The 19,661-nt window shown below is 44.7% G+C and overlaps 1 protein-coding gene and 1 long non-coding RNA gene across 8 annotated transcripts in view; both read right to left on the bottom strand.

The window, feature by feature from the left end:
- The window catches only part of PCNX1 (pecanex 1), a 166,495-nt gene extending 159,908 nt beyond the window's left edge, over nt 1–6,587 (bottom strand). For 6 of the 7 annotated variants that reach the window (XM_045451400.1, XM_045451399.1, XM_045451398.1 and 3 more), the window contains exon 1: nt 5,952–6,488. In XM_045451400.1, the coding sequence (XP_045307356.1) occupies nt 5,952–6,104 (153 nt within the window). In that variant the 5' untranslated portion in view covers nt 6,105–6,488. Of the gene's footprint in view, nt 1–5,951 lie in introns of all 7 variants that reach the window. The other variant, XM_045451397.1, reaches the window with a different exon arrangement.
- A 2,118-nt stretch (nt 6,588–8,705) lies between these two features.
- LOC123582314 lies at nt 8,706–12,289 on the bottom strand. The gene is made up of 2 exons (XR_006704310.1): nt 11,912–12,289; nt 8,706–9,068 (listed from the first exon to the last, which is right to left on the bottom strand). It is a non-coding gene; the product is annotated as an uncharacterized LOC123582314 (long non-coding RNA).
- Between the last annotated feature and the right edge of the window lie 7,372 nt (nt 12,290–19,661).

Here is a 19,661-nt window from a genome sequence, read left to right as displayed (position 1 = left end):
ATAAGTCTAAAGAAGGTTCACATATATTATAAAAGATTCCTTCAACAAATGTTTATTCAAAGTTTAATATAAGCCAAACATGAGAACTGACACGGGATGTACAATGACAAATAAGTCACGTGACCCCAGCTTACAAGGTAGGGACGGAGGGGAATGAGAGATAGCAAATAAGTAAACAAAGATAAATATATGTGTTTATGGACAGAACTGTGAAAAAAAGTTACAGGATGGAATGATGTTCAAAAGAGAGAGAACCTGCTTATGGTTAGCAGGTCAGATCTCTGTGAGGAGGTGATATTAAAGCCCAAGTCCTGATGACCAAGCAACAGCAGGCTTTGTTGCAAAGAGCAGGAGAGAAGAGTATCCCTTCAGGAGTCATAGCATGTGCCAAGGCCCGGGATGATGAACAAGCTCAGTAGGTTGAAGTAACAGAAAGGCCAGTGTGACTATGGCACAAACTGCAGACAAAGGTGGAACTGGTTTCAGGGAGGGCTTAGTAAGAATGCCGGATTTGATTCTAGGTGTAAAAGAAAATCAGTGAAGAATATTAGAAAGGGAGAATGACACAGAGTCTTTTACTTGGTAGAAAAGGAGTTGTAAAAGAAAGAATAGAAGCTAAAGTAGTAGTACAGACAAAAAAAAAAAGGAAACAAAACACCAGGCGAACTAGGAAGTGGATAGGAAGGCCTGAGATTTCTGACAAGAGAATTGGTAAGACTGGCTCACAAGGCAAGGGGGAGGGAGACCGTATGAACAACTGCACACACGATGGTGCTATTAACAAGGCTGACAGAGTAAGAAAACAAGTCTGGTCCTGACGGTGAGGGGAAGGTTTAGCAGGGAATCAAGAACCATTTAGACAGGATACCTTCGAGATGCCTGTAAGACAGCCAAAAGGATATGATGAGTAGGCAGCTGGATTTAGGTCAGGGGATGGGACTTAGGGGCATATCGATCAAGTTCTTTAAACTGACCTGGATGTCCATAAAATACAAACAAATGGGCCACACTCCAGATCTTATGCATCAGAATGACGAGTACATGCACATTTTTAACACGTTCAACTGATTCTGGTGACAACTGGAGTCTGAGAAGCACCTGTGTAAATAGATTCTGATGTTATAGTTCATCACCTAGGGATATAACTCTTTACAGAAGAAAACAATACGTTGAGCAATAATGGTTTGACTAATCGAGAGTTATCTCATCTCCTCCAGACATACAACATTACAGAGGAAACACTGTTCTAATTAGCCATTCTTTCAAATGACATTTACTGAAGGCCACTCTGAAAGTGAATAATTTCATTTCCTAAATATTTCCTTACAAAATACACAAGAAATGGCTCACGAGTAAATCAAGGTCCAGAAAGGTAGGGTCTCTCCCAAAGGACACACAATCAAGAAGAGCCAAAATTCACAAATCAAGATAACACCAATTCCAATCTGCTTTCCACCACACAAAAATGCCACAAAGCTCATGACTATAACATTCACCATCTGTCACATGTGCAAAAATGATTACAGTTGACCCCTGAACAAGGGTTTGAAGTACATGAGTCCACTAATATGTGGACTTTTCTTGATAAATACAGTGCAGTACTGTAAATATTTTCTCATGGTTTTCTTAACATTTTTTCTCTAGCTTACTTTATAACACAGTATATAATACATATAGCATACAAAAATACGTTACTTGACTGTTTATATAACCAATAAGGCTTACGGTCAACAGTAGGCTATTAGCAGGCAAGTTTGGGGGGAGTCAAAAGATATATGTGGATTTTCCACGGAGTAGGGGTTGATGGCCTTAACTCCCATGTTGTTCAAGGGTCAAATGTATAACAAGACAAAGCGGGGTGAGTGCCTTAAGAGGAACAGAAAGGACAATCAAAGTAAGAAGGAAAAAATTACTTCTTCATTTTCACTACTGAAAAGTTTTATAATTGCAGAAGCTATAAACTCTTACCTTTCAAAGCATCCACAAAAGCTACTAATAGCAAAAGTGTTTTACTCCTATACAAAAAGCACTAAGACGCTACCTAACTTAACCTACTACCTCTTCATAGACTTTGGGCCTTTAATTTAAAGGAAAAAAAAAAAAAAAAAGCTACCTATACAATGGCTACAAAGGCCCTGTATAAATCTAGCCCTTTAATTGCTAGATTAAACAAAAGGTCACAAAACAGGTCACAAAACAGGTCATCCACGACTAACGTCAAGTGTCCTCATCAGTTAAATGAGAACACAGTGTTTGGGATAAAGAACCTATACATTTGGGGTGCCTGGGTGGCTCAGTCGGTTGAGCGTGTGACTTCAGCTCAGGTCATGATCTCCCAGTCTGTGAGTTCAAGCCCATGTCAGGCTTTGTGCTGACACCTGGGGCCTTGAGCCTACTTCAGATTCTGTATCTCCCTCTCTCTCTGCCCCTCCCCCACTCATGCTCTCTCTCTGTCAAAAATAAACATTAAAAAAATTTATAAAAAAAAAAGAACCTATACACTTAAAAGTCACTATCATTTATAGTTATTATTGGGAGAACATACCCATAATAATCTATAACTGTTAGAGATTTTATGTTTTTCCATTCTTTTTTTTTTTTTTCATGTTTATTTATTTTTGAGAGAGAGACTGAGCATAAATGGGGGAAGGGGCAGAGAGAGAAGGAGATACAGAATCCGGAGCAGGCTCCAGGCTCCAAGCTGTCAGCACAGAGCCTGACACGAGGCTCAAACCCATGGACCGTGAGATCATGACCAGAGCCAAAGCCAGACACTTAAGTGACTGAGCCACCCAGGTGCCCCCGTAAGAGATTTTATTTTTACGTGAAATGTTGAATTTTGCTTCAAGTATATACTTCCATCTGTCTCAATACTATACAACTAGTAATGTTTCTTCAAATGCTGGCAAATCCTCTTTGCTGACTGCCCCTGGACAAGAATCAATCGCCTGACTCAAAACTCAGGGCCACTCTGTACTTACCTTTTCACAACAGTTCTAATGTTTGTCAACTGTTCATTATCCCCAAGCTAGACTTTAAGTCCCTTGAAGGCAGAAGCTGTGTCTTGTTCATTTCTAATCATTCAACACCTGAGCAGTTATTACGTGTCTTGCACTGATCTAGGTCCTGACAACAAAGCAGTGAACAAAATAGTCTCTGCCCTCCTCAGACCATATACTCCAAAGAGATAAAGAAATATTAATATAGGGGCACCTGGGTGGCTCAGTTGGTTAAGTGGCCGACTCTTGATTTCGGCTCAGGTCACAATCTCATCATCGTTGAGATCCAGCCCCATGTCGGGCTCTGGGCTAACAGCAAGGAGCCTGCTTGGGATTCTCTCTCCCTCTCTCTGCCTCTTCCCTGCTGACATACGTGTTCTCTCTCTCTCTCAAAAATATATAAATAACACTAAAAAAAGAGATACTAATATATATCAATTAGTAATAAACATTATTAAATAAAGGAGAAAAGGAGGACTAGAAATACTGTAGGAGCTACTCGGTTGCCATGTTGCATTGGTTACCAGGGAAAGCCTCACATATAACTGAAATCTGAACAGGTGGAGCAAGTCACACAGATTATCTTCAGGAGTCATCCAGAGAGAGAGGGAGAAGAGCAAGTGCAAAAGCCCTGAGGCAGGAACATAGTTGTTATGCTGGGAAAATTCTAAGAAGGCGAAGTGATGGAGTATAACAGAGGGCAGGCTCTGAGGGAAGAAGAGTGCCATGATCTGATTTATGTTTCAAAGAATCACTCAGACTCCTGTAACAAGAAGAGAGAACACAGAAGCAGTGAACCTCATTAGAATCCTGCAATTATCCAGAGGAGCCATAAATGGTGGCTTGAACCAGGTGGGCGATGATGAGGACTAGCTGGATTTTAGGTTTTCAAAACAGAACTCACAAAATTCGATGAACTGGATGTGAAAAGAAAGATGAATCAAGGAGAGATTTTAAAAGATGAGGAAGAACAGAATTACCATTAACTAAGACAAGAAAGTGAGAGAAGCCGTTTTCCCAGAATCTAGCAAATGGCCCAGGACATAGTAGACGCTCAAATATTTGTGAATTAAATTCAACTGAATAAACTCCCAAAATGAAACAGTAAACTCAATGTATTGCTCTCTATTTATGCTAATTTCCTTTAGTAATGTTTGCTGATTACACAGCGACTTAGCCCCTAACACAGCTCACATGCTCACATGGAAACCTTACACTGCAACACAGCAACTAATCCTTACATCGGAAGTACCAGTTTCAGTTTCAAGTTCACAATTCTCTTGGATGTAAGAGAAATCTGCCATGAAAGCTCTGTGACAGCCTGAGGATTCTTATACCCAAAGTAATTAACCTGTTCGTTAATGATGTCATATTCCTGGAAGGTAGAGCAGTGCAAATAGAACCCCCTAGGGCAGAATTAATTGAAAATTATAACACTTCACGACAAATTTTCAGAATGGGACAAGACTGAACAAGTCCCCTAAAAAAAACAATAAAATAAGAAGAAGTCATCAGCATTTTTTTAAATGTCCTTTTTATCTGCAGCAATAAGTCCCTTCAAAACAATTTTGATGTAAAACTAAAATCTGCTTGGGAATGTAAAATTTCGCACGTCTTCCCCCAAGCAGGCACTTTCCTGCCAATCAGTGAAAAGGAGCTTCACTTAGGAAAGGATCGGGTGTTCTCACTACAGCACTTCTCAGGCATACTCCCAGATTTTCCAACCCAGCGCCTTTACTATATAGCTCCATAAAGAACCACAAAGTTAACAGAAATACATTAAAAGGAACGCTCCTAAAACAAAAAAGTTATCATCCTTTCCTCCCTTCCGGTTACTTTAAAAATTTAACCGAAGCTTAAAAATATTAACTGAAGTTTAAGTATCATCTCTCTTCCACATTAGTCACCCTAACGCCCCACCCTAACCTAATGTGTTTAAAAACACAAACAAACAAAACAAAACAAAACAAAACATGCGTACAACTTTCAGCGAAAAGACAGCGTAAAAACAAGCCCAGATCGTTCGGAGAGGCTGATCGTACTGAATTCAGCAACAGGCAGCACTTCCTTTTTCCTATCAGTAAACGGCCTTGAACCAATCCAAACAAATCTGAAATGCCAGCCAGATTCCCCGTATCTCCCCCGCTCCCTCCCCCCAAAGCTGGCCTGGAAACACAGCAGCCGCTGACCACAGAGCTGAACAGAAAAGAACCAGCACAATGATTTTTGGAGGCAGGAAGGTCAGGAGCCAGGTTTTCAAACACCACCTAGTCGCGAGTTAGAGCCCGGCCGCCCCGCAATTACATTCCCCACCGAGCGGCACGCACTCCTCCCCCGCGCCGAGGGCCCCGCACGCGGATTCGAGGCGAGGTGGAGCGCGGAGAGAGAACCGCCTCGGGTGAAGGGAGTGCCCAAGGGGTGCCCGGGCGCCCGCGGAACGGAGCGCAAATAAGCACGCGTGCCAAGGATGAATGCGGCGTCCCTTAGGAGCACAGTGCTCGGCGCCTGCCACAAAACGCGGAGGGCAGGGAGCCCCAGTCGGGCTTTCCTCCCCGGGTGCAACGGGCTGGAGGGGCTACAGGTTCAGGACCCCTGAGAAGGGGCCCCGGAGGCTACTACTTCCCCGTAAAAGGGTGGGGCACACGGGGGCGCAGGTAGGGGCTGCTGCTACCGCTCCGTCCCTCCTGTCATCACCGACGTAGGGGACACCCTAAAGAGCAGAGAGGGGGGGCTGGGTGGGGGAGGGGAGCACTAGAGCCAGCGGGGCAGTGGGCCCGAGGGGGCGGCGAGCGGGCGGGCGCGCGCGCGCCGGGGCTAGGAGAAGGCGCGACCCCGGCCCGGAGCCCGGGAGGCGCGAGCAGCCGCCAGACTGCGGAACGCCAGCGCTGCCCGGCCAGCGACCAGGGGAAGCGGGAAAGGGGCCACCCTCCTCCCCGCCCCCACCACACTCACCATGTAGAGGGTGAAGGGCAGGCCGAGCAGAAAGAGCCACAGGTAGAGGTGCAGCGCGTTCACGAAGGTGGCCTGGTGCGGGTCGTAGTACCAGCCCCCGCTGAGCGCGGCCCACACCCCCTGCCGGAGGATCTGCAGCGTCTGCGACCCCATCCCCACCCGGCGCCGCCGCCGCCGCCGCCGCCGCCGTCCCCGCCCCGGCCCCAGCTCGGCCTCGGTCGCCGGAGCCCGCAGCTGCCCCGTCTATCCCCCTCCGGAGCTCCGGGAGAGCGGGCCGGCGCTCCGGCGGTCGCTAGGGCTGCTGCAGGAGGAGGAGGAGGAGGCAGCGAACGAGAAGGAGGAGGAGACCGAGGAGGCGGCGAGCGGCGGGGCGGAGGAGAGCGGAGAAGAGGAGGAGACCAGCCTCCACAGCGCCGCCGCCATCTTGTCTCCTAACACCCGGAGCCGGAGCCAGGCCCCCGTGCCCGCGGCCCGTCAGCGCCGCCGCCGCCGCCGCGACCCCCGCCGGCCGCCAGCCCTGGGCCCGGCGGAGAGGGAGGCCCGGCGCCCGAGAGGGACGGGGAGCAAGCCGCGCCCCCTCCAGCCCCTCCTCTCCTCTCCCTCCGCCCCCCGGGCCGGCTCTCCGCGGGTGCGCGCAGCGCCTCGGCTGCGGCGGGCGCCTCCTGGCGGTGCCCGGGAGAAGCGCGCGCAGACGCGGGCCGGGCCCGGGACTGGGGCGGGGCGGGGGGAGTTGGGGTGGTGCTGGGCTCTGGGAGACTCCTTTCTGCCCTTGGCAAACCACCCTGCCAAGTGCGTTGACCAGTCCCCAAAAGGGGACCGTCATACTCCCAAACCTTGTCTTTAGAACCATGTCAGCATCCTGGCTGACGTTTTATCATGCTTATTTTAGTTAACGCCTGGGAACAGTGAGGCTAATATCTGCGATGCTTAGTTGAAGGCCAAGCAGAATTCAATACAGCTGGTGACTAATGAAAAGTCACAAACGCGCTCAATTTGAGCAAGAACTGTGTTGGCCCTTGGAGGGAGCTGGGGGCCCTCGGGTGAGAAAAACAGCCACGCGAGGATTGTGAGGATTTACTACTAACAAAGACAGATAAATTAATAGAAATTTCAAGAGACGTAACAGTCTAGGGTAGACAGGTTTATCATTCTATACACGGTGATTTTATATTTTCACGTGCTGTAACTTGTAGCCATTTTTATTAATAGGCCAATCTAAACTGTGGGTCTTACAGCTCTCTTACTGCTGTAGAGACTAGGAATCATTCTTGCCTCTTTGGAACGTTTGTAAGGTATTTCTGATCTCATTGAATGAAATTTTTTTTGAGTTTGAAGTTTGAGTTTAATTATTATAGCAATAAAAGGACTCTATATGCCTGCATTAAAGCTGCTGGAATTAATCAGAAATGCAAGAGGGCCAAAAGAAACTGGTGCTATTTTAAGAAAGGTATTGAAAAACCATTGCAATACCTCCGGGGGCCATACCACTTTACGGTTCAAATATGTTCATTCCCATCTCATCTGACCTGCACAACGCTAGGGGAAGGACAGCACAGAAGCTATCCTTATTTTATGCATAAGGAAACTGAAGTGTAAAGAAACTGTGTCCTCGTAAGTAATAGTGGTTTGAGAAGACCTCCGGAACCAGCAGTCATTCTAACTGCTGCAACTGAAATTTAATGTAGAAGTTTATTTCTCAGCACTCCACCTCATCCATTCAGACAAGAATTTGAACTGATCAGTACTGCTAGGCAGCTTTTGGTTACCTGTGGCCAGTTTAAACATATGACCAATGGTTCTCAAGTGTATTCTCAGGACCAATTGTGTCACCACACCTGAGAACTTTGTTAGAAATGCAAAGTCTCAGGCATCGCTCCAGAGAAACTCTGGGTGTGGGACCTAGCAATCTGTTTATTTATTTTCAGAGAGAGAGCACAAGTGGGAGAGGGACAGAGAGAAGGAGAGACAATCTTAAGCAGGTCCCCGCGCCATCATGGCAGAGCCTGGTGTGGGGCCCGAACTCAAACCATGAGGTCGTGACCTGAACTGAGATCAAGGGTTGGAAACTTAAGTGACCGAGCCACTCTGGCCCGTCCCACAACAATCTGTTTTAACAAGCCCTCCAAAAGATTACAATGTACCTTAGAGGTTGAAACTACCATTGTAGAACACTGTCCCCAGCCTTGATTTGTTTATTTCCTTGTGACCACACAGCCATCAAGTTCCAATAAGATGCCTTCATATTGTGAGACACAAATGAACACTGGCCAAAATATACTTTAAAATATATTAGTATGTCTGGGGGCACCTGGGTGGCTCAGTCAGTTAAGTGTCCAACTCTTGGTCTTGGCTCAGGTCCTGATCTCACAGCTCGTGGGTTCAAGCCCTGCATTGGGCTCTATGTGGACAGCACAGAGCCTGCTTGGGATTCTCTCTCCCTCTCTCTTTCTGCAACACCCCTCCCTCCCACTCCCGCTCCCTCTCTCTCTCTCTCTCTTTCTCAAAAATAAATAAACATAAAAATGTTTATGTTTGAAAGCACAATCAAGTTTAAATAATATAATTTGACAATGAAACTAGTGGTCTTGAGGCTTGGTTTTAGACATAAGGTATTGTCAACTGTTCATTTGTTTCTCCTAAAAGAGACAGGAAAGCTCTCTGAGCAGGTTTTGGAAGTGATCCCAAGCACTTCCAACACAAACAAAGATGTAAACAAGGATAAAATTCCAGCACCACGTCAGTTTCCACACCAGCGAATATCTGCTTTCGTTTAATGTAAAAGGATTAACTGTAATAAGGGTGAGGTAGACTGGAAGAAGCGGAGACCAGACCTAGATACATCATGGAATTGGAGGCAGACCCAGCTGGCGTGATGAGCAGGCAACCGGAAGACAGTATCTGAAGGGTAGGGCACAGGCAGCAGCCAGGAAAGCAGCCAGCATGACGCTGGTTCAACACAGAGAATGCAAGTGTTGTAAGCCAGTGGGCAGCTGGAACACAACCTTGGGAAATCCAGGAGCAGACAAAAATTGGGAAATTGTGGCAGGCGTTAAGAAAATATGTTGCTTGTAGCAAAGCCCCAGCTTCAGTGCTGTCTTCCAGGTCTGGATTCCTCTCCTTATAAGGAATTGATGAAAACACATAGAATTCAGGTCTTTGAAATAATGTACTAGACAAGCTTGCAGGGCAAGGACTTGGGCTCAGGGTGATAAGACAGGTATCCAAAGGCTAGATGTGGCAAAGGGAGACATAAAAACAAAGCAGGAACTTAATACCTAGAACTGAGACTGAATTTCACATTGATCACGGTTGCCTTGTACTGAGGTCCCAGAATGTTAATACAGAACTCTCATTCCCTTCCAATATGGCTGGGATTGATCCAGGAGCCTAGAGATGAGAATCGACTGACAACCAGCCACTGAGTGAGAGGGGGCCAGCAGAATAAGCAGGCCCAGAAGGCAGGGAAGGCAGTTATAGACTACATTTTTCAGCCCTGGACTGGCAAACGCCTTTTAGAAAAATGCTTATTAGCTAAGTTAGCCATTGAAAGAATTCAATGAAATGGATGACCTTTTTGAAAGACTGACTCAGTCTTTGGAGTGGGGGTGGAAGCAGAGAACCCTACAATGCTTTTTATCTGTAGCTTTCAACATGTTTATGAATGCTGCCACAATGAGCTTTCTATTTTATAGACAGGGAGCCAAGGCACAGAGAGGTTAAATGGTTTGCCCAAGGTAATATACCCTAAGTTATAAGAGCAGGACAAAAACTGAGGAATCTAATTTGCTAAGTGTTAGTCCTCTGAGCCCTGCACAAAAGCTATTAACAATGATACACTTAGCATGTCAAAGTTAGCGGCAGTGACATACTACCAAACCACCACCTGACTTTTGCTCATCTTTCAGCTAATTCTATTAAAATCATACTTCCTGACTTCATGGGCCCCTTGAGGACTGGGGATGCTCTGCCAGCGTGTGCTCCTCTCCTGCCTGAAAGGAACAAAGCTGAGTGTGCAAAACCTTCTAGTAACCCCCACGCAAGCCCGCCTCGGAGCAGAGGCAAACAAACCGCAGCTCTGGTCCGTTTATGCAGCAACAATTACATACCTGGGACGTTATTGCCCAAGTGTCCCGCCAGCAACCTGAATGTAGCAGGTACCCATGTTTTCTCCCTCAACCCAAACCAGCCCTTCTTCTGATGTGTTTCTCTTCACGAAACCGGTATTGTCCAACTAACTCCAACCTGAAACCTCACATACCCTCCCCCGTGGTCTAGTCTCCTGCCGTCTCTCTCCTGCCTCACCCTTCCTTCGCAAGGTCGATCTACGATCCTGGTGGATACCCTCATCAACTCGTACCAAACAGCCTCTCTCACCTCCAATCTCTCTTCAAAATCATTCTACCTTCCACCAACAAATCAACGCCCCTAATCCACTTTTTCTGTGCCCCTCCTTTTCTCGGAAGCTTTCAATTCCCTCCTGGTGCCTCCAGTACTAAAGGTATACTCCTTAGCCAGGCCTTCAGGGTCCCCCACAACGGAATCCCACTATCCTCTCTAACGTAGCTCCCACTACTCCCAATCGTAAACCCTTTCAGTATATCCATTTATTTAATTTAATCTACACGCCCGTCCGTTTATTAATTCCTGCCTCTATGCTTTTACTGAGACCATTTGCCTTACCTAGAAAAACTTATTCCTCCACCTGCCTACTAAAGTCTGCTGTGACTAACTTCAAATCCATTCATCTGTTTTTTGAATAGCCTAAAGCACTCCTTTGTTCCATTCATGTAGCGCTGAACTGTGTGCTACTGTGTATCCCTCCAACCAAATTGTACGTTCCTTGAGGGCAAGGCACTTCTCAGCCTGTCCCACAATGCCTAGCAGAAAGCTGTTATGATCAATTGACAATCCATGTAAGTTGAAAACATAAAGCATCACAGGGGCGCCTGAGTGACTCAGTTGGTTAAGCGTCAGACTTCAGCTTAGGTCATGATCTCGTGGTTCGTGAGTTCGAGCCCCACATCGATCAGGCTCTGTGCTGACACCTCAGAGCCTGGAGCCTACTCCTAATTCTGGGTCTCCCTCTCTCTCTGACCCTCCCCCACTTGCACTCTGTCTCTCTCTCTGTCAAAAATAAATAAAGATTTAAAAAAAAATTTTTTTTAAAAAGAAAAAATAAAGCATTACAGAAGGCAATGGCTTTTCATAAAGATTTCACCTGTCTTAGGTTTCACCTGGTAACTCTTCAACATTCAAAGGCATTATCACCAGCTTAGAAAAACTATGGAATGAAGGTTAGGATAATTTGGAAGAGAAAGGAAGTGCCTTAGAATCCTTCCCTGAATCTCTTTTTAGTTATATGCTACATACCATTTTATATCATATCAGGAAAATAAATGTCAAAGCAGGGGAGGTGAATTTCCCAAATCCTACATTATATAATTATAAAACACCAATCAATATCTGGGTACAGAGCTAAATAAATAAAGCACCTCATCCTTCTTGGAAATCTCAATCTACTGTGTTTTTTTTTTAACTTTTTAAAAAATTTTTATTTATTCATTTATTTAAGTAACCTTTACACCCAACATGGTGCTCGAACCCACGACCCTGAGATCAAGAGTTGCATGATCTTCCAACTGAACCAGCCAGGTGCCCCGCTACTGGGTTTTTTTAAATATCAACTCCAGGTGAGGAGGTTTTGTGTCATCTTGAGGGGATCTTCTGATATATCTCAAAATCCCAATCCACTATTCTTAAGCTCACACACAACACTTTTAGGGCAGGGCAATGAAAGGAAAGGGGAAGTGTATAAAATATCGTAAAACTCCCCAGATGCTGGTAATCCCTGAATTAGAAACAATATGCACATGCATTATTTCCCATCTTTTCACATTTAAGGATTCTTCTATCTCAACGGATGTCTGATGTGTTTGTTCCATATTAAAGGTCTTGCTTACCTTTCTGTTTCAGCCACAGTAGCGTAACGCTGGCGGGACCTGTTGGACCAAGTGATCTTGCTGGGTGATTCCCTGAAGAGCTCACCTGATTGGTAGCCGTCAGTGTCATCTAGAACACCTGCCTGTCGTTACGCAGAAAATGAGAGTTGTCACCTCTGGAGGCTGGATGTCTGGCTCTTCTGGCAAGAACATTCCTCGGTGGGAAGTGGTGGCCAGTAGTGGAAATATTATGGGGTGTGCGATCAACCTGTGTTTCAATTCAGAGTCATCTACTTTCTAAGTCTGTCCTAGCCCCAAATCAAGAAATCCAAGCAGAATTGAAGAATTCTGGGAAATTCAATGTGGCAGACTCATTGCATTTAGTTTTGATAGTTTTTTATTTATTTTTAGTTTTTCGTTATTATTTTTTTAAGTAGGCTCCATGCCCATTGTGGGGCTTGAACTCACGACTCTACTGACTGAGCCGGCCAGACGCCCCTCAATTACTTTTTCTAGCAGCAAAAATAAACAACGATGTAATAAAAAGATCTGTCCTTTGGAGATTTTCCATAGCTTTCTTTATGGAAACCTCGACAGCACGTGGGAATGTATTTCTTATGAATTTTGTTTGTTCTTTTGGCTTTGTTTTTGGTTTTGGGTTTTATTTTTGTTTTTGCTTTGCCTATTGTCACTGGGATTCAGCAGCTGTTAATATACATCACCATTTTCTAATTATGCACAAATAGTGTATTTTGTATATATGTCCCAGGGAATGATATCTTCAGGATGAAATCTCCCAATTAAATCAGTAGAGATCATGATGCAAACTAAAAGCTCCTAGTCCATCCAGTTTTCTCTTTCTCTCAGTATTTCCATTGTTTAAACTCATTTTGCTCTCACGTCCTGTGACAAGTGTTTTTCAACATGTAACCCATGAATCCCGCACCTCCAAATCACAATCTATTAAGAACATTCCAAATTCTAGTACATCTCTACGCAGTAGATGATGCCAACTCCTCCAGTGTTGGCAATCCCTGAAGCAGAGAATTAATATGAGCACCTATTGTTTTCCATCTTTTGCTATCAAAAGATAGAATTCCAAGCAGTCAATAGAACATTGAAGGAGCTTTTAACAACTGATATGGGTTGATCTTTAAGATATACGGTTAAGTGAAAAAAAGAAGTGTAGGACAGTGTGTATAACATGCTGTTGTTTGCATAAAGGGAAAAAAAAGCATATTTTATAATGGGATTACGTATTGAATGTCCCTAACGGAACATCTGAGACAATGGCAGCAGGAGTTGCCACAGGGGTGAGAGAAAGACTTACTTTTCATTGCATGTCTTTTGTACTTTATGAATTTCATGTCACATGCATGTTACTCATTTTTAAAAAATAATAAGTTGGAAAATAACGCAGATCCTTAGGTTCCACTTAGGTCTCACTAACTTGAAATCTCTAACACGCGCCCCAGAGATCTGCATGTTAAGGGCCCTATCCTGCAAACCTGTATTGAGAACCACTGTCCCCAACCGTTCTTTTTTTTTTTTTTCTTTAAGTCCTTCCTTCTTTTCTTTTTCCTGACCCCCCTCCCACCACCACCACCACCTCTCCTGCCCTCAGTTCCTCATCTCGTGTAAGGGTTTGCAATGCAATCATTCCAAGGCCGGTGCTTTTTTCACTCCTTTCCCTCCCACTCTTACCATCCACCACACCACAACCCAGGACGCTCTGTCTCTTCTACCTTCAGCACACAGGCTAACCTCCCAGGTTCTAATCTCAGCTGCCACCTGGATTCTTCCTGACAGTTCTTTGGTTCCCAGTTATTAGCTGTTTAACCCCTCGTAATGACTTTTAAAAGCTTGCCAAACCTGTTGGGAGGAGCACTGGGTGTTGTATGGAAACCAATTTGACAATAAATTTCATATATTAAAAAAAAATAAAAATTAAATTAAAAAAAAAAAAAAGCTTGCCAATGTTCTCAAGACATCTACACCCCTCTCGCTCCCGTAGGCACAAAGAAAATAGAGGATATCAGACTGGCATCTCTCAATTTCCGGCCCTCCTACTTCTATATTTATCTACACATGCATCCATCTTCCCTTCCCTCTTTTTTTTTCCTTCTCTGAGTGGAACAGGAGTCGTTCTGCCTAAGGAACTCGCTCCACCTGGCTCTCTGGATCCCCCTCCCGCAATCTCTGAACCATACTCAATCTGTTAACCTTGACTCCTGGGGCACCAAAAAGCATTCTCATTCTACTGATTCTTTCCTTCAGCCTACCAACAGGCACTGTCCTCCATAAACCTTCTGCTTGCTCCAGCGTCCACCCTCCTTCTCCTCTGCCTCCCAGCCACGTTTCTTAAGACTGGAAGGATGCTCCTCACCTGCCTTGAACTTAACTCTGGTCACTGCTCTTGCCCCAAGTCACCAGTGATTTCCTGGTTGCCAAGTCCAGCAGACACTTTTCGGTCCCTGTCTTATCTAACCTTTTTGCTCCTGGGTCATTGCACTCTCTTCCTGGTTTCCTGTCACCTCCCTCCCTGATTATCCTAGACTTGGTCTCCTCTATGGAGTCCTCCTCGCATTCCTCAAAGGTTGTCAGTGGAGTAAGAAGGGGAAAAAATGTCCTATTACCCATTTCCAGGGGATGCTAAAGCCTCCGACCCTGAGTCCTGTAGTGACCTCAGCCTGTGGGAAGTACCAGAAAGTGAAAACCGAGTCCATATGAGGGGCGATTAGAAACACATCACCTCCAAATTATTGGTGCAAATTAGTGTCTCGGGAGCAGAACAGTAAGGTCTGCTGTAAATATTCCAGCTGTGATCTATATTTGCTTTTGGGGTTTCATTTTAAATCCTTCACTCCTAATAGCCTCAGGCTACTAGGAGTTCTTAAACTTCTAATCTCTAATTTATGAAGAGCTTTTTATAAGCATTTATTTATTTAGCCCTCAGGCTTGTACTTTGAAAACCTGACCTTAACTTATTGGGATTTGCCTGGCCCAGCCTCTCGACCAATCTGCTTCCAAGTGGCCTTTTTGGCTGGTATTTAGTTTTTCATCATAAAAAAATTTTTTTTTAACTTTTTTTATCAGAGGAAATATAGAAAAGGGAGCTAAAACTCACCCAGTAGGCCCCTTACCCAGTCACAACCACAGAAAATGTTGGAATCCTTTTCTGTCTCTCCACTTCATCCCCCTGGCTACTTCTGTACCATATTCTACTCGGAGTTCAGAGCCTGATTGGGAAAGTTTCTATGTCGACACATGCCATGTGCCTTGGCAGTTTGCTAAGTCTGAGAAACTTCAGGAGGTATTTTTTCCTTCTGACTTACCCATGTGTTTCATAGATTCTTGGAAATACTCCTCTGTGACATGGGTATTAGCCTACAGCTTCAAGTAACAGAAAATTGGATTCAAACTCACATAAACGATGAGGAAAAGTGTTGCTTCATACCGCTGCAAGCCCAGGAGGTAGGGCGGCTTCAAGGGCAGTTTAATGTAGTGGCTCTGGATCTGTTTCTCTGCAGTCTCCTGACATGACCTCCTCAATGGGTTGGCTTTCACCTAAAGCTGCTCCCTACATGGAGGCAAAATGGCTGTGGCGGTGACTGGTTCCACCTAGAAATGCCATCAATTTAGGCGCAGTTCACCTAAGAGCAAGGGCATGTCTTTCCCAGGAGCCTCTGGCATTCTTGAGTCAAGCCTTGTTCTCAGGGCAGTGATATACACTGACTTTGGCCATGGTTCCTGAACCAGTTACTGGCCATCGGAAAGGACTTGCCCTTAGACCAGCCAGTCCCAGATGTAGACTGAGACACAGGGGGTATGTTGGGAGTGGTAGATGCCTAAATAAAACTGGATTATGTTAAGAATCAGGGAGAAGGCTGGGGTGCCTGGGTGGCTCAGTCAGTTAAGTGTCCAACTTCGGCTCAGGTCATGATCTCAACGGTTCATGGGTTCAAGACCCTTGTCCGCCTCTGTGCTGACAGCTCAGAGCCTGGAGCCTGCTTCAGATTCTGTGTCTCCCTCTCTCCCTGTACCTCCCCTGCTCGCACTCTGTCTCTCTCTCTCTTTCTCTCAAAAATAAACACACATTAAAAAAAATGTTTTTTTAAATCAGGGAGAAGGGATACGGATGGAACAGGTAGACAATCACACATGGGTTTAGAAACTTGGCCATTTAATCATTTAATTTATAAATCAAATTATTGTGTTTAATTAATTACCATCAGCAAACTTTGGCCTATTATTACTTTGTATTTCATTTTTGAAGTTTTAATAGGTGATACCTTCACATAGTTCAATAGGTAGGAAATATCAAACACCAAACAAAAAGTATATACAGTGAAACATCCTTTCTATTACTGACCCCGGATCCTCTGTCTCCCCCTCCCTGTGTGCTCCCCCACCCCCACCACTCTTGCATGCTCTCTCTGTCTCATAAATAAATTTTTTTTTCAACGTTTATTTATTTTTGGGACAGAGAGAGACAGAGCATGAACGGGGGAGGGGCAGAGAGAGAGGGAAACAGGCTCCAGGCTCTGAGCCATCAACCCAGAGCCCGACGCGGGGCTCGAACTCACGGACCGCGAGATCGTGACCTGGCTGAAGTCGGACGCTTAACCGACTGCGCCACCCAGGCGCCCCTCTCTGTCTCATAAGTAAACATTTAAAAAGTTTCATTTAAAAATTAAATAAAAGTGGAGCTGATGCCAAATTGCTCTACCGACTGTTGTGCCAATTTATACCCCCACAGGCACAGTATCAAAGTGCCCGTTTCAGAACACCCTTATCCACAGGGCATGTTATCAGATTTCAGGGATCTATGCTAACCTGATGAATGAAAATTGTCATCTCAGTATGATTTTAATTTAAACTAATTTCTTCTATCGTGAGTGATGCCGAGCCACTTGTGTGTGCCTAGGATCCACTTCTTCCTCTTCCAGCCAGTTCACATGCTTTGCCCATGTTTGTATTACACCATTAGTCTTTCGCTTTCTGATTTGCGGGAGCTCATACGTTAAGGGAAATTAGTCTTTGGTCTGTAATACAGCTGCAAATGTTTCCATCCAATTTGTCATTTGCCTTTTGACTTTGCTTATGGTTTTTTTTTCCTTGCAGCAAACGTTAATGTTATGGGATTGAACATACCAATCTTTTCTTCCACGGTTTTGAGTTTCATGTCATAATTAAAAAGGCCTTCCCCTATTCCGAGGTGAAAAACTCTGTTTTAGTTTCTTCTAAGAGAGAAGATGGCTTCATCTTTATACATTTAAATATTACGTGCACTTGGAATTTATCCTGGAATAATCCAACTTTTTTTCCCCATTTGATTGACTTTAATTTTATGCAGTTACATGATAATGTCTCTTCTTGCTTTATGACACTGAAAGTATTGCCAATATTCTCTGTAAATGTTTTAAAACATCTCAGTTTTCATTGACTCTAATTAGCAAAACAATAACTCAGAGGGTTTCTGTAACTTACCCTAGGCCATGATATGGGTTGGAGGTTGGGGAGACAATGGGGTAAAAAGGTCTTGAAATCATACAAGGAATAATGCTTGTGGCATATTCATCCAGATGGCTATTTGCAAATGTCCTTGCTCAGGACATGAACTCACAGGATAAACAATTGAAAACAACCAAGTATAGCTTAAGTGATTTCAGTCACTTAAACCTGACACGTTTAATGTTCTCTTTATTAATTTAGGTTCTTTGTAGACGTGGCATGATTAACCTCCTGTAGAATTAGGCCAGGTAGCTTGCTCCTGGGTGCATTATAAGATGCTGCTGAGCCCCCAGAGTCTTAATCAAGAGGCAGAACACGGGGTATGAAACCCCCTCCCAGGCTACCCAAGGACAGGGGAGCTCAGCAGGAAAGACAGAATGGAGACACATCTTCGTTTCTTAAGCTATGGATTTTAGCAGTGGGGTTGGCCAAACCCCGATACCCAGGGACACTTACTCAACTCCCTTCTACTTCAAGGAGGATGAAATATGCATTGTGATTCTCTGGTGGAATAAAAACTAACATCTATCCACAGCAACAGAATGTCATGGTCACTGCTGAGTAAAATTCCTTTGGCAAATCCAGACAGACTTCTGCTGTAGCACTGTCACATCACATTATAGTTATTTGTTTATGTCTCTATCTTTCCCAGGAGACCGGGAGGTTTTTTTTAAGGGCAGAAATTCTTGGTCTCCTTCGAATCCCTATAGCTTAGTACACTCATCCCTCTCTATAGGAATGTGTTTATTGCATGCTTTCGCTGCTTATATATCCCACACTTCAATACTTGCCATTCGCCCAACAGCTACGTGTCAGCCATTGAGCTAAAGAACTCCCGGTGCATTGCCTTTTTCTTTTTCTTTTTTTTTTTTTTTTTTAATTTTTTTTTTAACGTTTATTTATTTTTGAGACAGAGAGAGACAGAGCGTGAACAGGGGAGGGTCAGAGAGAGAGGGAGACACAGAATCGGAAACAAGCCCCAGGCTCCGAGCTGTCAGCACAGAGCCCAATGCGGGGCTCGAACTCACGGACCGCGAGATCATGACCTGAGCTGAACTCGGACCCCTAACCGACTGAGCCACCCAGGCGCCCCTGCATTGCCTTTTTCAATGCACACAACAATGCTATGAGGTGGGTACTATTATGTTCCCCCTTGTAATAGTGAGGAAACAAGAGACAGAGAGGTTAAGTAACTTGCCCAAGATCACACGGATAAACGTTGGTGGAGCCATGATTCAGATCCCAGATGGTCTAACTCCATTAAATCTAATGGCCTATTACCACTAAATCTAATTTTTTAAGTTTTATTTTTAAGTAACCTCTACACCCGACATGGGGCTCAAACTCACAACCCTGAGATCAAAAGTCACGTGTTCTACAGCTGATTGCCACACGGTGGAATAGAACCTCTAATTTATTGGGAAGGATGTGGGAAGGGGATTCAAAGAGACTGGGTTCATTTCTGGATTGCAACTCACTGACGGTTGCTTAAGAAAGTGCATCTGTTTCCTCGTCTGTGGAATACATGATAAAATGACCCCTTTATCTCGGGCTTGCTGGGGGGATTAAATGAGGTTTAAAACAATCTGCTGTAAATTGCTAAACAAGTGTCAGTCGCCATCCACTCCCTGCACAGTAGCCCTGTAGGCGTCCAGCTTTTTCCTGCTGCCAGTCAGGAAAAGCTTCCTCCGTCTTGCAGCACGTTCATTACTTTCTGATGGTGAAAAAGCAATTTCTCTACTTTGGGGTGAGTTGAGATCCTTTTCCAACCCAAATGTCAGGTCTGCTTAAGCAGCTGCTAAAGGAAAAGGATTATCCCAGCTCCTGCTTGTGGCTGCTCCCACAGAGTCAAACCTCAGCTCAGAGCCAAGACTCTGACACCAGCTCCTTTCCCAGCATCATAGGCCAGTATCCTGAGATCTGACATTAGCCATCAGGAATGTCTTAAGTGGTAGCCGGCTGGGAAAGGCAACTGCCAGTGCTAAGGAAATACGTTAAAACTCATTTTTTTTTACAGTAAAAGTCACAAAGATAGACAAAGATGCTGAGTTGACTCATACCCCTCAATACAGAGTAGTCATCTTGATGGTGATACTCATCCTGACGATGCTGAACAGGTGGCCTACTCTGTCAGCCACGGGATCCAGAGCTTCTGGATCACAATGTGTATCATTATGTCATCTGCGAGGGGGAAAGTGGATGAAGGCTCCAAGATCCCAAGGGTTTTAGTTAATAGGAAAATTTGATTCTGCTGTAG

This window comes from Leopardus geoffroyi, chromosome B3, assembly GCF_018350155.1.
Source record: "Leopardus geoffroyi isolate Oge1 chromosome B3, O.geoffroyi_Oge1_pat1.0, whole genome shotgun sequence".
Taxonomy (NCBI): domain Eukaryota; kingdom Metazoa; phylum Chordata; class Mammalia; order Carnivora; family Felidae; genus Leopardus; species Leopardus geoffroyi.
The sequence above is the reverse complement of the archived record's forward strand: the minus strand, read 5'-3'. Positions and strand labels throughout refer to the sequence as shown.